The 18,615-nt window shown below is 36.9% G+C and overlaps 1 protein-coding gene across 2 annotated transcripts; it reads right to left on the bottom strand.

The window, feature by feature from the left end:
• Positions 1 to 291: 291 nt before the first annotated feature.
• LOC132113911 (tubulin beta-4B chain-like) lies at positions 292 to 17,948 on the bottom strand. 2 transcript variants are annotated; one of them, XM_059521967.1, is made up of 14 exons: positions 17,769 to 17,936; positions 16,988 to 17,125; positions 16,257 to 16,407; positions 14,633 to 14,823; positions 14,109 to 14,181; positions 7,655 to 7,728; positions 7,157 to 7,223; positions 5,511 to 5,634; positions 5,257 to 5,400; positions 4,946 to 5,072; positions 3,036 to 3,093; positions 1,924 to 2,032; positions 1,711 to 1,821; positions 292 to 1,505 (listed from the first exon to the last, which is right to left on the bottom strand). In XM_059521967.1, the coding sequence occupies exons 1-14, from the start codon at positions 17,807 to 17,809 to the stop codon at positions 445 to 447; spliced, it is 2,469 nt and encodes an 822-aa protein (XP_059377950.1). In that variant the 5' UTR covers positions 17,810 to 17,936; the 3' UTR covers positions 292 to 444. The 2 variants fall into 2 exon arrangements, with proteins under 2 accessions (XP_059377950.1, XP_059377949.1); XM_059521966.1 differs by lacking the exons at positions 292 to 1,505; positions 1,711 to 1,821; positions 1,924 to 2,032; positions 3,036 to 3,093 and adding exons at positions 3,859 to 4,345; positions 4,559 to 4,647 and having other exon boundaries at positions 4,927 to 5,072; positions 5,529 to 5,634; positions 17,769 to 17,948.
• Between the last annotated feature and the right edge of the window lie 667 nt (positions 17,949 to 18,615).

Genomic DNA, 18,615 nt, shown 5'->3' on the forward strand with positions numbered 1-18,615 from the left:
TTGTACTTCACAGTATGTTCATTTCAGTGTACACCTAGGCAGGATTTGTGTGTACCATGTAGGTGTAGTTGTACATGACTGGAATGTCCTGTAATAATGTTGGATTATACAAATCTGCACTTTCAAGACACATATTTTGAAACCGCTGCATAATCCTAAATACAAGTTACAATAATGCAAAAATGGTTTAAACCTGACCAATTCATACTCAATTAACCAACCCCTTCAGCCTTCCAAAGTCTAATAATTTTTAATTTGGGATTTAAGAATAGAGAAACACTAGTAAACCGGTCACATTCTAATATTAGTTTTTATTAACATTAACATGAAAAAGGTACAACTAAAAAGGTATTAAGTGACAGGAAATACAGCAAGAAACACAAAATGAAGTGACAAGATTAGAAAAAAGGAAGAGAGGACATTAAACAAAACCGACTGGTTGACTTAAGCAAGCTCTTCTTCACCCTCCTCCTCAAACTCGCCTTCCTCCTCGGCGGTGGCGTCCTGGTACTGCTGGTACTCAGACACCAGGTCGTTCATGTTGCTCTCCGCCTCGGTGAACTCCATCTCGTCCATACCTTCTCCTGTGTACCAATGCAGGAAAGCCTTGCGCCTGAACATGGCTGTGAACTGCTCTGAGATTCTCTTGAACAGCTCCTGGATAGCAGTGCTGTTGCCAATGAAGGTGGCGGCCATTTTGAGCCCACGGGGTGGAATGTCGCAGACGGCGGTCTTGACGTTGTTGGGGATCCATTCGACAAAGTAGCTGCTGTTCTTGTTCTGAACGTTGAGCATCTGCTCGTCCACCTCCTTCATGGACATGCGGCCACGGAAGACGGCGGCGACGGTCAGGTAGCGGCCGTGACGGGGGTCGCAAGCAGCCATCATGTTCTTGGCATCAAACATCTGCTGGGTGAGTTCAGGAACAGTCAGGGCACGGTACTGTTGGCTGCCCCTGCTGGTCAGAGGAGCGAAACCGGGCATGAAGAAGTGAAGGCGAGGGAAGGGCACCATGTTCACCGCCAGTTTACGAAGATCTGCGTTCAACTGGCCGGGGAACCTCAAGCAGGTAGTGACACCACTCATGGTGGCGGAGACGAGATGGTTGAGGTCACCATATGTGGGCGTTGTGAGTTTGAGAGTGCGGAAGCAGATGTCGTAAAGGGCTTCATTATCGATGCAGTAGGTTTCGTCTGTGTTTTCCACCAGCTGATGGACAGACAGTGTGGCGTTGTAGGGCTCGACCACAGTGTCTGAGACTTTAGGTGAGGGCACCACGCTGAAGGTGTTCATGATACGGTCAGGATACTCCTCACGGATTTTGCTAATGAGGAGGGTGCCCATACCGGACCCTGTGCCTCCACCCAAGGAGTGAGTGAGCTGGAAGCCCTGCAGACAGTCACAGCTCTCTGCCTCTTTCCGAACCACATCTAAAACGGAGTCAACCAGCTCAGCTCCTTCAGTATAGTGGCCCTTAGCCCAGTTGTTTCCAGCACCGCTCTGGCCTATCAGAAGACAACAAAAAATGTTCGGAGTTTAGTTGCTTCTATGCAAAAAGGTAACTAGATCCAGATCAGGTCACCAATCTGGCATTCAAATTTTGTTCAGAGCCAGTGTGGGGGCAATTTTTTTCTAAATCAGATGTCCCAAAATGCCCCAACTAAACAGTTGGCAGCTAAGCTTTGCATTTGGGTGCATATTAAAACTTACCAAAAACAAAGTTATCTGGTCTGAAGATCTGACCAAATGGACCAGACCTCACAGAGTCCATCGTACCAGGCTCCAAATCCACCAGCACAGCACGTGGAACATACTTTCCACCTTAAGACAAAGAACAATTTTAGGACAAATAATATGCGGTTATGTGCACGTGAAAGTTGTCAAGTGAATGAACATTACAGAATGCATAAGATTTCTGCTCACCTGAGGCTTCGTTATAATAAACATTAATTCGGTCCAGCTGAAGGTCACTGTCGCCATGGTAACTGCCAGTCGGGTCAATTCCATGCTCGTCACTAATGACTTCCCAGAACTAAAACAGAATGGATTTAAATGTAAAAACAATAATTTAACTAAACGACATTTAATTTTCTTGGACATTGAACTCAAGTATTAAAATTGATTTAATTCATAAAAAGGTGAACAGAAGGGATTAAAAAGCAGGCTAATCCAACATTGAATGGCCATCGCATCCCGTTACACGCGCTCCATGATTGTAAAATGGAGTTTGCCAAGTCACAGGAGCCATTTTACACCAACCGGGAGCTTAAAGAAACAGTGCGAGTCATTGTACCACTAATGTCGCCAATGTTAACGAATGTCGCTCAAATATATTATATTGGGTCAAAACTATTTGAATCTCACTTCTGCACGGGGCCTGAATGATATTTGCGTCAAGATATTAACGTTCCCGCACTTTTCCATGAGCTGAACCAGATGCAGCCGGCCACAATACGACATGATTCTTTCAAGCGAATCGACTCGTTTAATCAGCTCGCGATTCACTTGCGTCAACTCTCATGTACAGTCGGGTGATAAAAGAGCAACGAGAACTTCAGCGACTCGGCTCATCCAAATCATCAAAAAGAAACCGATTCGCTTGTGAATCGGATATTACGCCGGTCCGGCGCGGCCAACACCCTAAAACTAACGCATTGTTTCACCATTACTCCATTCAAATCATTCTGATTTTTCATTAAAAAAAAAAATATATATATAGAAATAAAAACTGTTCCTTAAAAGAAAATCATGTCAGTTTTGTCCACTTCATTGTTGAGGACACGCAAAAAATAAGATCTTATGAAAAAAACTTGTTGAGTGCGAGATTAATTCAGGACCATATTTAGACAAGAATAGCCCTTAGAGGAAATTAAAAACGCCATAACCAGAATAGAACGCATTGCATTACAAATCGCTTAGACCAGAGCAAATTGCTGTTCTTTACGCGAAATTACGGATAAACCTTTTTAACCACCAAAAGCCACATTGTTATTTAACAGACTACGGTTAAAAATAAATATATGTTCCGTTCCTACCTTAGCACCAATCTGGTTGCCGCACTGTCCAGCCTGTAAGTGCACAATCTCCCTCATCCTTGATTTTTTTTGTTTGTGTAACAACACAAAATATAACTGAAACAACCGCTTGTAACTCAAAATCCTCGACAATGAGATCGCAGTATGAGAAGTGCTCCTACTTATTCAGTCTGGGGAAGTAGCCTACATTTCCATCATTCTCATTGGTTGCCGTACGCCCTCTCCAGCATTTCCATTGGCTGTTTTGTATGCTCGTTGTTATGATTAGTTCGTACAGGCACTGACGTCACTAGAATAGTTATGGCCATTGGCTGGGAGGGCGCTTATAACGGCTCTCGACATTCACGCGCTTGTCTAATAAAAAAATCAAACGTTTTTGTGAAATTATGGGAGGGGCTGCAGGTTGTTTACCCAAACGCGCTTGCTTGTAAAGAACAATAAAATCACTACTGAAGCCATTTTGACAGTTTAACCTTACAATTAGTCTCTCTCATGACCATTACAAGGTGATAATTCATTTATATAGCACCAACAATGAAATAAAAATCTGATAGGTTTAAAGCTTATCTATGAAGCTAATTTTGTATACGTGTTAACAAAGCTGACCAGATAGTACTGTCAAAGCTATTTCGTGTTGTGTATCTAGGTGCCCATCATTCATCTGAAAATAAATCTTTCCAAAAAGCTAAATACTATATGCCTATTCAAAGAATTGAACATACTTCTCTCACAACCACATTTTCACAGAAAAAAATAAAATAAATATCGCATCAATAGGATAAATAAAAGGCAGATGATAAATTAAGAGACACAATGAGAGCAGTTTTTGCATTTCTATAGGATTTTTAATGTCTTTAAAAGCTGATATTGCATCAACACGTATCCTTGACAACAACATTGTACCTTAAATTGTGTTTCGGCTCACCTTCATATGTTTCTGATCCCATATTCTCTACCCAAGGACCTTATAAAAATAATATTAAGTGTGCCAAGGTCACTGGGTCTTAATACAAATTGTTTACCAAAATAATTGCTTTCTGTTGCAGAGAGAAATAATAAAAAGACATGCATGATTGCCATGCAAGAAGATTTACAAAGAAACAAAAACAAGAAAGGAAAAATCCATCCTTCTCTCGGCATGTTTGGTGAACACAAATGTTGCTTTATTCTGGGTCAACTCTAGAATTTCTTCTTTGTCTACGTGGATTTTATTTTAAGCAGCTGTCTTTCCTAAACAATTCCTCAGGTGAGTCTTTGTCCACAGTCAAAGATTGTCCACTTTGTTCAGTCCATGTTTTTCAATGTATCGTCTGCGGTTGGAGTGAATATAAAATAAAGAATCAGATTACTCCACTCAACAAATAAAGTGCAACATACCTTTATTTTACAACAAACCTTGTGGATACTGGCATACAATGGATTTCAGGCACAAAGATTTTCAAGCACAATGCCATTGTGTGCCAAGAATTTAATCTAAAATGCAACATTTTAAATATCATTTTAAGGTTTTTAAAAACAATTACCTTCTTGCATATTCGTATAAGGCTTCTTTTCTCTCCTGTAGAGACATGTGTCTGTCTACGGGTGCTCTCCCAAAAGATTTGGCAGCTGGCTATAGAATAAATACACAGACATATCTACATAAATATCCTGTCAGACAAAAGTCTAAGATGTTACTATTTATTGGTAAATTCACTAATATAGGCCATGCGAGGAGGAGTCTATTGTGCCATTTGTACAAGATAAGATCAAACTCAAAACACAGACCCTGTTTTTCTGTGGTGCAATGAAGAATATTGCAGATTTTATTCACTTTGTAATTAACAGATTTCGACTAAAGAACGGATTAATTTGCTCCATTTTTCTCAATGGGTGAGGATGTGTGTTGTACCTTTAAATTAGATGTGGATGCTGTTACAGATGGGGTGGAGGAAGATGTTTGTTTGGCTGTAGGTGTGCCCGCAGCCGCCTCCGAGCTGAACTGTTCAGTATGCTCCAGGAGGTTGGTTATGGTTGTGTCCACACAGTTGGTCAGCACTGTACAAAGCCAAAAGAAAACTTAGCTAAAATCAATTCTGGCTGAAACTGCATTGCTTAAACCTAAAGAATCAGTTTTGCTTTAGTACGCATATGCAGGAGCCACAGAAGTGTATACTGGCACATATGCTTTTTGAAGCAAAGCTAGTCTGTTAATGCAAAGCATTATGGGAGGATGACATACACAGATCTCTTGTGATGACCGGTAACGGGATGTCAGGCAGCACCTCTTTCACCTGCTGTGCCATACATGCTACTCGTGAGTCTTCAGCTCCTGCATTTGTGGCCAGGAAACCCTGTGCCATTGTGCGAGGTCTGGCACCCAAATCTGAAGACAAAAATTTAGTTTTGTGTTACATTACAATACTAAATGCATCTTCTATATAGAACCAGTGATTTAAATTTATGGATGTTATACATCATAATTCCATTTCTCACCATTGAATCCGTTCTTACTTGAATGTGCATTCTGAGCTGCAGTGTGTCTTTTCCTTTTGATATGCTCGGCTTTGTCTGCTTTAGTTATCTGTGTGGAGATCACACCCAGCTCCGTGGCCAGCAGCTGACAGAGGGACACAATGGACATTACATCAAAAGACAGACCAAAACAAGTCAAAGCTTTGAACTGGAAAAGAAATAGATCTGAAGGTTAGGCCGATGAAAAGCAGTAATGGTGTGTTTGAACATGTTTTTAATAGTAGTTCAACCAAGTATGACATTTGAAAATGGTTTCAAATCCATTTAATTTCAAGGCATTTCAGAAAGCATTTATTACTACAGAAGCACGACCCGCATACTTTCAACAGGATACAGCTTGTGGATTGGTAAATGCGTTTACATGCACTTCAAAATTTGTTTGTTTCACTAGAACTAATGCAATAACTCTTCTAAGAATGCTTTAGTCTGACTGAAATCGCGCCAGTCAGATTTTTGCGAAATAGAATTGATAGACCTTCAGTCACATTCAAAAGTTTTGGCTGTGACATAAATGCATTTTGCAAAGTTTGCTGCTTAAAGGGCTAGTTCACCCAAAAATGAAAATTAGACTGCATGTTACTCACCCCCGAGGCATACTAGGTGTATATGACTTTCTTCTTTCAGACGAATCCAGTCAGAGTTATATTAAAAATTTTATTTGATCTTTCAAGCTCCATCATTGACGTCAGTTGGTGTTGTATCCCTTCAGTCCAAAAGACATGAAATAAAATGCACCCTTACATAAAAAAACCAGCAGGTTGGTGTGAGAGCATCTGCACACACAGTGAGGCCAAGATGTTTGGACAACGGCCTGATGTCAAGAAGGACAGCAAAGAAGCCACTTCTCTCCAAGAAAAACTTCAAGGACAGACTGAAATTCTGCAGTAAGTACATGGATTGGGGTTGTCCATGTGTGGGGTTGCTTTTCAACCAAGGGAGTGTGCTCTCTCATAATTCCGCCCAAAAACACTGCCATGAATAAAGAATGGTGTCAAAACGTCCTGCAAGAGTGACTTCTTCACAACCCATGAGAAATTTTGGTGATGATTCATGCATTTTCCAGCATTATTGGAGCATCATGTCACAAACATTACATTACATTGAAATCTCCCTGGATCTCAATCCCATAGAGAGCCTGTGGTCAGTCCTTAAAAGGCGAGTGGACAAGCAGAAGCCCACCAATTTTGATCAACTCTGAGAACTAAGGCGGCAAGAATGGATCGCTATCAGTCAGGATTTGGCCCAGAAGCTAATATCGAGCATGCCAGCGTATATTGCAGAGGTTATGAAGAACAAGGGTCAACACTGGGAATATTGACTCATTGTATTTTTTTTTTCCCAATAAAAGCCTTTAAACCGTATGATATGCTTATCATTGTTTTTCAGTATAACATACACGTGGAAAAATAATTACAAATACTGAAGCAGCAACTTTGCAAAACACAAAATGTGCCATTGCCAAAACTTTTGGCCATAACTGTACACTACCATTCAAAAAATATTAAGGTCAGTTAGATTTCTGAAAGTCTCTTATGCTTAACATCAATTTAAAATGCAACTGTACAACATCTGATAGATAAAATAAATCACCACTGAACAATTTTTACCTCTTGTACTTTGCTGGCAAATTCTTGATGGGATTCACCATCTTCTTTAGACAATGGTGGAAGCCATCTGGTTGAGAGCATTTTAAAACAACACCTTACATTTTTGATAAGGTGAAGAACATGTTACCTATTCAGGAACACAAAATGCTTCGGATACTTCCTTTATTCCCTAAACATTTACAACAAATCATTATCATTAAACACTAGTTTCTATTTCTAAATGTCAACATCAAATAAGACAAAATATTTGCAATGGTGTGAAAGCATTTACTAAGCAAATATTCAAAAGTGACTGATAAAAGTAGGTTAGGAAGGTATACACAAAAATTCAAGATTAAAACTGAAACTGCTCTTATAAGCTGCATACAGAAGCCTATTAAATTCTAAAAAGCTTAATTATTGTCGTATTACCAGTGCTGGACTGGCAAGAGCAGCAATAGAGGATTGTACATTTAAAATAAAGCCACTGGACAAAGGAGAGACTGTAATATTTAGTACCTTACATGGTACTCGGTGAATGGTACAAAAAAGGTCCATAGCAGCTCTGTCAGCCATGAGGATTCTGGTGTGTTCTGGGAAAAAAAAGGAGAAAAACCAAGAAAGACCTTTTATATATCATCCCCATGCTAGTGTTTAGCAGAGCAGTTGTGCATGTAGATCACTTGATGCTTATTATATACACATACTTTCACATTCACAATGCAACTGACCCTCTTAAGATGACGAAGATCATTTACAGAGCTGCAAAAGCAGGTCATTCAGAAATTGTCCAGGTATTACCATCACAACCATAAGCACATTAACATACGAAAGCTATAATTTACATAAAACACCCCGCCCTGAATGTCAGTGTGAGTTGCACCAGCTGTTTTCACATGCAAACAGGTAAGCAAATTTTAACAGGTAATTTACATATATAAGACTTAAAGCTACAGTAGTGTGTTTAACCTTCAACCCCTTACCAGTCACCCCCCATTTTTTGGTATGGACACAGAAATGTTATACCCAAAATAAAAAGGTTTCTGCTCATGATTCTTTCTGACTAGATACATAATCAACATTTTTTTCACAAAGCTGACACTTCAAAGTTTACTGGTCAGGAATCAGAATTACTCAGACTGTTATGATAATAGAGGTATAGAAGCTCAAACATAAAAACTAAAATAAAAATATTAAAAACATTTTTTAAATGTATTAAAAAAATTGTTGAAGATATGAGTTTAGAAATACAGTGTAGCTAGAGCCACAAGTCTTTCAAACCTGTCATGTGTGTTTTTAGAGAAGGCTAATCAGATTGATTTATGGCATTTGTCATTCTGTAAGATCTCACGTTAACACTCCTGTGTGCTTTTTCTGTGTTTTTGTCTCTTAAAACTCCCCATTGATGGTTCTATTGTTCTCACGGAACGAGTCTTTCACACCTCCGCCAGGTATGACACATTATCCGCATTATTCCTTTACATTATTCGCATTATTCTTTTACATGATTCTAAGCTTTTATTACACCTTTATCAGACTTTGTTTTGGTATTTTTAAGCTTTACAAAGCAGCAATCTCACTACAGTCTCAGTATGCATTTACCCCTTATTTATCAAAAGTCTTGCTATAAAAATACAACATTTTCTTACGACCTTACATGAATTATTGTGAGAAATGCATTATGAAGAAGAAATGCACCTGCTATTAGTAGCATTAGAGCTAACGTTAGCATAAAGCTACATCAGACAATTTATTAAATCATTAGTACACTTTTACTCAAAACTCACTTTGAACCCCGATCGAGTGTTTGTAATAACATCCTTTTGCGATCACGGGTGGAATTTGGTCGTTTACTGTTGTAAAAATATGCTATTTGTAGCCTTTTTCATCGCTGCACAAGGTAGCATTTCCGATGTACATTTTTTGTATTTTTTTTTTTTTAAATGCCCCAGATCTCAAGAAAATCTCATACCAAGCTTTTCTATCGTAATCACGGGTTTATTATTCAGATATTTCGTGTGTACAGAGGTATTTCAGTGTTGTTGTGAGCAGATATGAACCAGGAAGTGTTCTCGAACCATGTGACACGATCTGACACTGTCTGGTTTTGGGACCGTTAAATTGACAAGCCGAAGGACCAATCAGAGACTGTCTGTGTCACAGCTCGAGTACATGGAAGCAAACAGACAGAGACAGCGCTGGGAGAGACTTTTTATCATCAGATCGCGTAAATCAGTGGAAAATGAATAGAAATGACGATTCTGTCTGAAGAAATATGAAGTAAACATCAGTAAATATATCCATATATGATATGCATCTTTGGTCTATAAATCCTTATTGACGCTGTTCAGTGAGTTTATGTGAACAAAAATAAACCGCTGCAGACGTGACTGAATATGAATGAGTGGTGAATTTCTATTCAAAATGTGGCATAATACGGATTTAATATTTTGCACTCCTGACATAAATTAATAAATAACTGTCACTGAATGTTTTATCAAAACATTGGTCAAATATCAAAGCTAAAGTCTTTAAACTTTCAATTGATGCACAGTTTGTCCAGATCAAGTAAGTGATGTTTAACGTGCTGTGAAAGTGTAACAATAATAAACTGGGGCCGTCGGCGATGCTTGAAAGCAAAGGGGTTAAAGACCAAAGGGTTCAAAAAAAGTGGAAAGACTCCAAGACAGGAATGATGTGATCCTTTGTCCTGTTTCCAGACAGGATTCGAGCAGCTGAATCTTGAACCAGCTGTAACTTATTTAGGGTAGCTTTTGTAACCCCGGCCAGCAAAGCATTGCAGTAATCAATGCAAGAAAATACAAAGATGTTAATGAACTTTTCAGCCACTGGGAATGATAACATGGGATGTAATCTAGCAATATTTATAAGATGAAATAATTATCTTGACTTATTCTGAACATGACAAACAAATGTTAAATGAGCATCTAATATAACCCCCAATTTTTGAAATTCAAGGGTAGAACCATCTAACACTTAGAGTTAAAGACCCAGCATTAAGAAACTGGTGGGATGAACCAATAAGCATGACTGCATTCATGTCACTGACAAATAATTTTTTTTCCATCTCAGAAATACATTGAGAAAGAAAGGACACAGCCACATTTACATGAATATAAACCTGGGTTTCACCTGGGTAAAAGGGAAAGTTGAGTAATCTTAATTTACCAAGAGGATAAATGTAGATACTAAAAAGTAAAGGGCCCAAATTAGATAATTGAGGAACGCCAATATCAGACCTGCAACCTCTCATAGCAACACACTGCTTTTTTTTAAACCAGCTTAGTTCAGTATCAAAGACACCAAAGACAGACACTAAGTGAAAACTGAGTGATCAACAGTTTTGAAAGCAGCACTGTGATCAAGAAGAATCAAAATAGAAAGACTAAGACAAGTAATTAGTGGCCTTATCTAATGCTGTTTCAGCACCGTGGAGTTTACGAAATCCGGAATGAAGGAGCTCAAAAAGATTGTTTTGGTAAGATGGGAATGCAATTGAGCAGCAGCAATAAGCTCTAAAATTTTGTTGAGAAAGGGCAGCGCTCTCGCGCTGATATCAGGAAATTCCTAACATGGACAAAAGCGTCCAGCTATGCTGTGGTGCTCACAGGAAAACAGAAACTTATGCAAACATGAAGACATTAATATACGATCACGACAATAAATTGTTCTTCAAGTCATCTCCAGCAGGTGATAAATAAAGTATGAACAATGCAGTGCTGATTGACATAGTATTTATTACAGTATAGAAACAATTCTGCATTATTATGTGATAAACAGTGTTTGTAGTATATAAACAAATCATTATTATTTGTTATTGTCCAGCATTTATAGATTTCTAAGCCAATTAAAAGCTAGAAATTAGAAAAAAAATAAAGTTGCCTATACTACTAGTCAGAAGTTTTTGAACAGTAAGCTTAAGGTGTTTTTTTTTTTTTTTTTTTTTTAAGAAGTCCCTTCTACTCACCAAGCCTGCATTTATTTGATCCAAAGTACAGCAAAACAGTAAGATTTTGAAATATTTTTACTAGCCTATTTAAAATAGCTGTTTTATATTTGAATACATTTCAAAATGTAATTTATTGAACATCCTGGATCTGTTTTTTCGCTCTTCTTTATTCTTTTTTTATGTATTATAGAAGTATCGGATCGGGACTCGGTATCGGCAGATTCTCAAAATCAAATGACTCGGACTCGAGGACAAAAAAACCTGATCGGGACATCCCTAATACAAGGGTTTTCAAACGGTGTTCAACGTATTCAAGGGGGTGAAAAGCTTAGAGAAAACGCAGTGTAAGAAATGTAAAAAACCAAATTAATAAAATATATATTTAAAAAATAAACTTAAAATCTAATGCATATAAATAATAAAAATTTAGGAAAAAGTGTAGTCATGTAACATAAGAGAAACTAAATATCTCCTAAATAGTATTTTACACATATGTATAATATTATCTTTTCACTGTATAAATTGGGTCACCTATAAAATTTTAATTTCGCCTTGCCTCACCACTGTAGAGAAACCACCCTTAGATCATGACTGATGATGATAACTGCGGGTACGTGGTATCTAAATATTGAAAACCCTGATGTAATACAGCAGCCGAGGTAATGGATAATATACATAACTCTAATGTTCACCAAAAAAATGTAATAAACCAGTTTTTCCAATGCTGTAATGGGAGCACGAGGTCACTATGAGCCAATCTGTTGACCTTTGACAGTTCGTCTTTCTATTGCACTGTGAATCGCTTATTATCAGTGCTGCTATAAACATCTTCCTGATGAGCCACACTCTCACAAAGACCCTCCTGTGCGTGTCAACGGGAACTTGAAAATGAAAAAAAGATATGGAAACTCTAGACACGATTATTCAGTCACATTTAAATGCCCGGGTGGTTGGTTTCATAGCGAAGCAAGAAATTACAAGTGTAGGGATGCAACGATACCATTTTTTTTTAAAGAACTGATCCGATACCAGCGCAGAAGTAGAATTTCTATACTTCTCTGTTGACCTGATTGTCACTTTTGTGTGTTAAACACAATCTACTACATACAGACAAATTCATTTGAATGAAAAATAACAAGTGAAAAAATATAATCACAATCTATGACAAAATTACTATTATAAACTGGGTAAGTGGATAGTTCAGCATCAAATGATTCTCTAGAAAAATCAAGTAAATTAATCACAGTAATTTTATAAAATCTAGTGAAATATTTACAAATAAAAGTGAATGTGTCTAAAATGTAAAATGCTACACATTGCTCTTTGTATTGTTGTTAAATACATGAATGAAAAACAATTATATACATTTATATAGAAAGACGAACTGTCTTCACAGCAGTTCAGTCAGTAATAAAGGTCAGCCGCAAATACCAGAACAGTCAGGCACAAGAACGGTTTCTTCCCCAAGGCAATCTACCCCATGAACAGTTAAATGTTCCCTACTTATGCTTATGCAATAAAAATGTGCAATATCCTTATATTTATTTGTTACCCCTCCATCCTAGTACATCCCTGCATCTTACTCAATCCTATTCCATTAACATTTACAGCACACTTGTTTATACACTTATTTATTAGCCTTATTTTTATTTTTTTGTCTGTGTGTTGTTGTCTTTGTTTTTTTGACTCAGAGGGAGTGTCAGCCACATTAAAAAAAGTGAATAACTTAAGTCATTTGTGGATTAATGCTTACTGGAGATGCAAAACATTTCAAATGATTCAGTCTGATTTGGTGAACTAGTTCAACCGGTTTACGAAGAAGAACTGGTTAAATCGAACAATTCGTTCGCGAACCAGACAACACTAGTACAAAGGGAAGAGATATTGATACATAGTGTATTAAATGTGTGCGTTAGTTTTTTGAGCATTTTCTTTGAACAGTTTTAAACCTCAGTTACTGTGCGCTCTTGAAGAGTGTTTCATCATTTTTACTGTAACCAAACGCAACACGCAGTTTAATTGCTGAATGGAAAATAAAGAGTTTAGGTGAACTTAAATTGAATGACTTCAATATTAATCTGTACCTCACATTGAACTATGACCCGCTTCAAAACATTTAAAATATATAGTGCACAAAAACATTTTGGTGCTTTATAATGTTTTTGTGCCTTTAGTGGAGCTCAGCATTAACACAAAATAGTATACGCACAATATCGGATTTGGATCGGTTTCCTCTGACCAATACCCGATTAGGGATGGGACGATAACCGGTTTTATCGATAACCGTGATAAAATGTGCTGAAGGTTAGTAATATCGTTTAAAAATGAATTATCATTAAAACCGTGTTTGATTATCGCGGTTTTAATAACTCACTATTAAATCATGTCCAGCCAGCAACAGTCTGACGCAAGCGCAGCGCACAATGTTTTTTTTGTTTTTTTTCGAGAAGGAATGGCGAAAGTCAGTGACTTTTCTATGCTTTTCTATGCTTCTACACTTTTCATTGTAAGGAAGGAAATGCCACAGAATTTAATCTTTCTTTAAATTAAGTGCATAGAGTTGCTTGTTTTATTAGTTGTTTGTTGATTATTAAATATAAAACTTGCTGAAATGTTTTCAGTGTGAGCATCAACTATTTTTGAACACTTTCATCTCGTTTCAACAAAACCGTGATAATATTGATAATCGTGATAATTTTAGTCACTATAATCGTGATATTAAATTTTCATACCGTCCCATCCCTATACCCGATCCACAGAAAATGCCAGTATCGGAGCCGATACCGATCCTGAGTATCGGATCGATGCATCCCTAGACAAGTACAGCACTGACATAAAAACTACAAGTAGGATTAAATTCACATCCAGAATAAGCTGTTTTTTTGTTGTTGTTGTAATGTTTAAAAATGTAACCAGATTAAAAGAGATATATACCTGGCAACCGCAAGGGTCACAACCATAATGACCATTAGTGTTTTACAAAAAAGGTTTGAATGTAATTACCAAAGCTATGAAAGGCCTCTTCACCAGTAATGCCACAGGCTGGATGGCGTCAGACACAGAGAAAGGCCAAGAGCTGAGGAAAGAATAGAAGTTGGGTCTTTTAAAAATGGCGTCTTTCTTAACGAAAAAAGGAAATATTGTCATCTAAAAGTTAATGGCAAAGTGGGTGTCAGCTGATTTACAGGCAGTAAAGGCTTAACCTGAGGATCAGTACAGCCTGATCACATCTTAGACCCTTCAAGGAAGCTTAGAAAGGACCTGCCAACCCTCCCAGAACAGATCCACATTTAAAGACTGGAGACTTACCAAAAATTATTTTTATCAGCACCTGACTGTCTGTGTAATTGCTTGTAATTTGCTAAATGTGCCAATAAAGCATGAAGATATTTAGACGTAAGCATTAACTTTATGTTTTTCTTTAAAGCTACTTTAATTAAAAGCTGAAAAAAAAATCACTTAAATATATTTGACTTGACTACAGTTAAAAGTAAAGAGAGAACGGCAGATGCGTGATGCTGAAGTACCTGAACTTGAGGAGACCGGTTCGGCCATTGGTGGTGTCCTCCTCTGGAAAGAGCAGTAGGGGCAAAGTGGCAGGAGATGAACAATACCTGCGGAGGGTCTCCATCAGCTCCGTCCTGCTCTGTACACCCTGACCCAGCTCCATAAAACCCCTCGCCCAGCACAAGAACCCCACAGGGCCCTCCAGCAGTGGCTAAACACACAGAGACGGACACAAATCACTAATTCCACACAAATTAACTGTGTAAAATAAAGACATTTACATTTACATTTATTCATTTAGCTGACGCTTTTATCCAAAGCGACTTACAATTGCTATATATGTCAGAGGTCACACGCCTCTGGAGCAACTAAGGGTTAAGTGTCTTGCTCAGGGACACATTGGTGTAACACAGTGGATTCAAACCCAGGTCTCTCACACCAAAGGCATGTGTCTTATCCACTGCGCCAACACCACCCTGACCAGGTTATATAGCAATTAAAGTATCTTATTTATTTATTACTGAACCAGAATCAAGTAGGGAGCATTGTTTGAAGGTAAAAGCACATTTTAAAATACATCTGAGCTATGCATACACTACCATATATAAAGTTAGTGGCTGGGAAGAATATTTTAGGATGCTGATGTGTTTTAAAGTCTCTTTTGCTCACTAAGGCTGCATTTATTTGATTAAAAATACAGTAAAATCTGAACTAAGAAATATTAGTACAATTTAAAGTAACTGTTCTATTTTTAATATGTTTTAAAATGTAATTTTAATGTAATCCTGTGATGCAAAGCTGAATTTTCAGCATTATTACTTTAGTCTACAGAGACATGTGATCCTCCAGAAATCTTTTGTATATGCTGCTTTGCTGCTCGAGAAACATTTCTTATTATTATCAGTGATGAAAACCGTTATAGTTATATTTTCTTGCAAAATCTGTGACACATAAAAACAAAATATCTATCTATCTATCTGGAATCATTGTTAAATAGAAAGTTAAAACAGAAATCTTTTGTATAACTATACGTTTTGTCATTTTTTGTCAATTTAATATGTGCCAATTTAAAAATCTTGAACACTTGCAATAAACTAAATGTATATTATTTACATCAAACATATAATGACATAATATATATCATATTATATAAATGTATAATAATTTATTATAAATTATTATATACATTTTATTAAATGTATAATAAATTTAAATGTATAATTTAATTACTTATTACACTGTGAATCTTCAATTTTATGCTTATTTTTATTTGCATATACAATAAATTATTTATAATCTAAATAAAATATACATTTAAAATGTTTAATAAATACATTTACTTTTTAACTAAAACCTCGGTCAACTCCAGCAGACATGAATTCAATCCGTGCAGCATGACCTAATGTTTAAAAATGAATTCAAGTTACTCTTGTTTGGTGCAACCAAACAAAGCGAATCATTAGAAGTAAGCAAACAGCGAGAACTGAACCTCGTTCACTGAATCTACACAACATTAAGGAGAAAAAGACCTCATTGTGTGAGTAAACCAATAAAAAAACTGAAAGCCACAGAGATCAAGGGCAGAGCAGAGGAAAGGGGACTGGGATTACATCAGGCGGGGAAAACACTAACATAAACACTCACCGTGTTGCAGGAGGTCAGAAGGTTGATAATATTGTGGTCGAAATGTGTAACGTGATTGCAGATGTAAAGTTGGGAGGTTTTGTCCCGCAAGTGTGGGCTATTCTGCCGGACATGCAGACCCAGCACTGAACACATGATCCTCACTATGAACCTAAAACAACAAAGACAATACTGAAAACACATCCAAACACAGATCAAAATCAGCCAAACCAAAAGTGACAAATAACAGCAATATATCATTTTCAAAATATGACATTAAAATTATACACATGTATTAGTGAAAGCTTGTATTTTAGGTGCCAAGTTATTCAAAAATTGTAAACTCCTTTTAGCTTCTTTGAAGTTCAATTAAATATCCTGCCTGTGACAAATTAAGTACAAAAATCTCATGTTCTTTATAAACCTGTATGTGAAATAACTACATATGAATGACTTTTAAGAGGTCACTGCAGCAATGTTGTTAACTAAAATGATTAAAAATAATTTTAGACATAAAAAAGATGAAATAAAAAATAAACAGTAGATGAAAAAAACCAAATGAAAATTTGAAATATTTGAAAAAAAAAATCAAAATAAAATACTAAAATGACCAAAACTGAAAAAACGAAATACTAAAAGCTAAACATAGATATTAAAAAACACTCAAAACTAATAATAAAAAAGTACAATAAAAATCCAATTCTTTTACTGTTATAGCTGTATCTCTTAATGCTCCAGTGTGGCATTCTTACCTTCTGACAATACTGTCAGGTAGTGCACAACTCACTAGAAACACATGGACACCAATAAATATTCGCAGTAGCATCAAACACACGCCAACAGGGGAGTACAGCAGCAACAGCAGCAGGATGAAGCGATCATTTGGTAACCTGTGGAATGAGAAGACAGGAATAGCAACCAGCTTTCTGACAAGAAACTATTTCCAACATCTAACGTTATCTGTCCTGAGACCTGAGAGTGCACACATTTCAACTAATGTTTACTAATTAGTGCTTTATTTCTGCCGTCACTCAAAGAGACCTAAAGACAAACCTAAGAAACATGAGTTATGGGAAACCAGGGAAACTGGGAAAATCAGTTAATATACGTTAATGCTTTCCGATTTCTTAAATCAGTTTTTGTAATGCAACAGGCATTACTGTTGACATATATAACAGCGAACATTAAGATTCTGTGTAATTATGTAACATATATAAATGAACTATCAATAAATCCAGACTTTTTATATACTGCAACATTCTCTTAAACCATATAACGTTATTACTACTCTACACGGTCCGATTAGCCTTTCTGGCAAATGGTGTAATAAATTACATCAGTGCAAAAGGAATCAGAAAGCATTCATGTTTACTATCCATTCTCATATGCATGTATCTAAAGATCATTCAGAGTCTCTAATAGTTTTTATACGGTTGTGTTTTTGTGAGTTTGATGTTAAACATGCTACGGCTAATTACATTAGCTCCGCAACTGCTATCATTTCAAGCTTGAAATATGAGTACGTTAAGTTACCGCTGGAAGTCGAACATCTGATCAATCCCCCGCGTTTCCATTATGTAAACTCTTTCTGGGACTTTTTCAAAGGCTGCTGCATACTATATTCTTCAGACTTTAACGGCAGGTGAGAGGGGGAGAGACGCTAGCTCGCCATTAGCCTGTGCTGTTATTCGCCATGAAACGCTGGAAACGCTGCTGATGTTTCTAGAACAAAGAACTTCTCGAGAAAAAAAGAGATCAGACACTCCAGAGCTCTTGCCGTGTTAGGTCACGTGCTTCGCTGTAACGCATCTGATTGGTCCATAAATAAATATCTTTTTTTTTCTTCTGGCTTTTACTATTGACTGTATAGAAACAGTTTTTTACGCAACAATTACAACACATAATAAATTGTGGAGAAGTGCAATTATCCACAAATGCAGTTTTAAAAAACTATTTATTATTAGACACAGACAACAATTACTTAATCGATTACTGCTATGCATTTACCATTAAGTAAAAGTCCAGCTTCCTCATGTTCCGCATTTGTTAAATAGTGTAGAGTGGACGAGCTGCTGAGTAAAGCATCTATGTTCCTCTTGTGTTTTCAAAGGACAACTCATCTTTCATATTCATCTTATTCACTTGCTTTTCCAGGCGCATTTTTTAGTCAAAGGCTGACATCTTGCGTTATGGAATATGAACTACGATACAGTCTGGCAAAAATAGCATTCATTAAACGAACACACACACACACACACACACACACACACACACACACACGAAATAAATAACTAAATAAAATAAAAATAATTTTGAACTTAGAACTCATTTCCGTTTTTTTAGCATGCATTTATTTATATTAGTATTAGGTCTCTAGTAT

Source organism: Carassius carassius, chromosome 33, assembly GCF_963082965.1.
Source record: "Carassius carassius chromosome 33, fCarCar2.1, whole genome shotgun sequence".
In the NCBI taxonomy this organism is placed as follows: domain Eukaryota; kingdom Metazoa; phylum Chordata; class Actinopteri; order Cypriniformes; family Cyprinidae; genus Carassius; species Carassius carassius.

What these genes read in the sequence shown, in the direction of transcription:
- LOC132113911 (XM_059521967.1), bottom strand. Translation starts at nt 17,809, where the DNA reads ATGGAAACGCGGGGGATTGATCAGATGTTCGACTTCCAGCG. An exon ending in GGTCATCACAAGAGATCTGT is followed by an intron (nt 5,073 to 5,256) that starts GTATGTCATCCT and finishes GGCTTTGTACAG; the next exon opens with TGCTGACCAACTGTGTGGAC. An exon ending in ACCAGATAACTTTGTTTTTG is followed by an intron (nt 1,506 to 1,710) that starts GTAAGTTTTAAT and finishes GTCTTCTGATAG; the next exon opens with GCCAGAGCGGTGCTGGAAAC.